Source organism: Mandrillus leucophaeus, unplaced genomic scaffold (assembly GCF_000951045.1).
Source record: "Mandrillus leucophaeus isolate KB7577 unplaced genomic scaffold, Mleu.le_1.0 Scaffold200, whole genome shotgun sequence".
NCBI lineage: Eukaryota > Metazoa > Chordata > Mammalia > Primates > Cercopithecidae > Mandrillus > Mandrillus leucophaeus.
The window spans coordinates 1,484,660-1,487,591 of NW_012102033.1; the positions used below are offsets into that span (position 1 = coordinate 1,484,660).

Sequence of the window (2,932 nt, forward strand, 5' to 3'; positions counted from 1 at the left end):
CCTTGCCTTTCGCCTTTCCTTTCCTTCCCCTTCCCTTCCCTCTCCCCTTTCCTTTCCTTTCCTTTTTTCTTCTTTTCTTCCTTCCCTCCCTCCTTCCCTCCCTCCCTTCCTTCCTTCCTTCCTTCTTCCTTCCTTCCTTCACTTTGTCACCCAGGCCGGAGTGCAGTGGTGCAAACATAGCTCACTGCTGCCTCAGGCTCCCAGGCTCAAACGATCCTCCTGCCTCAGCTCCCCAGGTAGCTGGGACTACAGGCATGTGCTACCACGCCTGGTTAATTTTTGCATTTTGTTGTTGTTGTTGTTGTTGAGATGGGGTTTCTCCATGTTACCCAGGCTGGTCTCAAACTCCTGGACTCAAGCAATCCTCCCACCTTGGCCTCCCAAAGTGCTAGAATTACAGGTGTGAGTCACCGCACCCGGCCTTGAAAGCTTTATTTTTATTCCAATTGTAGCCTCCCTCCAGGATGTGGATTCACATGTAACATGAGTGGTAAGTGTTTAAAGGGGACTTTCCCACATTTTTTTTTTTTGAGATGGAGTCTCGCTCTGTTGCCCAGGCTGGAGTGCAGTGGTGCAATCTCGGCTCACTGCAAGCTCTGCCTCCCAGGTTCACGGTATTCTCCTGCCTCAGCCTTCAGAGTAGCTGGGACTACAGGCTCCCGCCACCATGCCTGGCTAATTTTTTGCATTTTTAGTAGAGACAGAGTTTCACCATATTAGTCAGGATGGTCTCAATCTCCTGACCTCATGATCCACCCGCCTCGGCCTCCCAAAGTGCTGGGATTACAGGTGAGCCACCGCACCCAGCAGGTCTTTCCTACATTTTTTACTTCCGTAAGGAGGCTCTGCAGTGTGAGTTCTTGTATGAACCATGAATTTGAGACCATGCTGAAGGTTTTGTCATGTTCCTTTTAGATTCACAGTTTCTCTCCAGGGTGAGAACAAATGTCTACTCAAGATGAATGAAGAGGAAAGGCTTTCCCTAGACTTTACCTTCGCAGGGTTTTTTAATTTTTTTTTCACATTTCTGTAAGATAGGAGAGTTCAGGGAAGATGTTCTCATGCATGCTAGCCCCTTGAGCTCCCTTCCAATATGTCCTCCTCCCATGTTCAGTACAGTTCGAAAATTAATGAAGATTTTCCCACCTTCCTTTCATTCACAGCGCTTCTCATCATTGTGAGTCTTCAGATGTTTTTTAAGTCCTGACGACTTTGTAAAGTCTTTGCCACATGTCTTACATTTATAGGGTTTCTCTCCAGTGTGGCTCCTTAGATGTGTGTATTTTGAGGACTCCCTGATGACTTTCCCACATTCTTCACATTCGTAGGGCTTCTTCTGCACGACGTGCTTTCTTAAATGCTTATGAAGGTGTAAGGAATATCTGAAGGCTTTTCCACATTTCCCACATTCGTACGGTTTCTCTCCAGTGTGAATTTTCATATGTCTCATAAGGAATGACTGATAAAAAAAGGCTCTCCCACATTCGGGACATTTGTGGCTTTTCTCTCCAGTGCAGTGACTCTTGTGTGAACCGGAATTTGGGGCCTTGGCAGAGGTTGCTCCAGTCTGACAATCCTTCTTATTTGTCTCTGCGGTATACGACTGCATCTGCACGGCATGAACTGAGTTATTTCTGGAAGTGTTCTCGCCCTGAGTAAAATCATACATTTTCTCTCGAACATGAGTGTTGTGTGCCCTAAGGGATCCGTCTTCATGGAAAGCTTTTCCAAATGGATTCTGTTGGTGCCTGTTTGCTCCCGTATCAATTTCATCACATATATGATGCACGGCATTCTGACTGCCAGTCCATGTGCTTGATTTCAGCTCTGTTTTTCTCCCACACGGAACCCCCTGAATGTTCTGCCCCAAGACTTCATCGTGTCCGTTGTTTTCATGTGTTTTTTGACTATCGTTTAAGAAAGGATTATACTTGAAAATACTTGAGTCACATGTCAGGATACATTGTCTTGTGGAATCTCCCTGTGAAGGCACACACCTGCAGGTAGGTTTAGAGCGGTTCCGCATTTCGCGATCTTCACAGACGCTAACAGAAGATTCATCTTTCTCAGGGGCAACTGCAGGTGGCTTCACATTATTCGCCCCCTGCCTGTGTGGTCCCTCTGTTTTGGGGCATCTCCGGTCTTCTCTTAATGTGGAGAGCTGGGAACTGATGCTTGTGAGACACACTCTGTTGGCTTCAGGAAATGTTCTTTTAGGAAGAATATCCGGCTGAGGGGTTGCATCTTTGGTTTCGCATGGAGTCGCCCAGTCTGAAATACAGTGGCACAAAAGTTAAATTCTTTGTTGAAAGTAAAGGTGGGTTAGAGATGATAACATAGGCAATGTCTGTGCGGATTTCTTCTTTCTTTCCCCCTTCCTTCCTTCCTTCCTTCCTTCCTTCCTTCCTTCCTTCCCTTCCTTTCTTTTTCCTTCCTCTGCTTCCTTTCTTCCTTCCCCTTCCTTCCTTTCTTCTTTCTTTTCCTTCCTTCCCTCCTCCTTCCTCTGCTTCCTTTCTTCCTTCCCCTTCCTTCCTTCCTTCCTGTCCTTACTTTTTTCTGTCCTTCCTTCCTTTCTTTTCTTTTCTTTTCTTTTCTTTCTTTCTTTCCTTCCTTCCTTCCTTCCTTCCTTCCTTTCTTCCTTCCTTCCTTTCCTTCCTTTCTTCCTTCTCCTTCCTTCCTTCCTTCCTTCCTCTCTCTCTCTCTCTGTCTCTCTCTCTCTCATTCTCTTTCTTTCTCTCTTTTCTTTCAACAGAGTCTTGCTGTGTGGCCCAGGCTGGAGTGCAGTGGCATGATCTTTGCTTATTACAACCTCTGCCTCCCAGGTTCAAGCAATTCTCTGGCCTCAGCTTCCCGAGTATCTGAGATTACAAGTGTGTGCCAGCATGCCTGGCTAGTTTTTGTATTTTCAGTTGAGATGGGGTTTCGCCATGTT

The 2,932-nt window shown here is 46.3% G+C and overlaps 1 protein-coding gene across 1 annotated transcript in view; it reads right to left on the minus strand.

The window, feature by feature from the left end:
* Window positions 1-422: 422 nt before the first annotated feature.
* ZNF114 (zinc finger protein 114) overlaps window positions 423-2,932 on the minus strand; it is a 29,026-nt gene continuing 26,516 nt past the window's right edge. Inside the window, exon 6 of the mRNA XM_011979388.1 lies at window positions 423-2,271. Coding sequence (XP_011834778.1) covers window positions 1,154-2,271 — 1,118 coding nt within the window. The 3' untranslated portion in view covers window positions 423-1,153. The remainder of the gene's footprint in view (window positions 2,272-2,932) is intronic.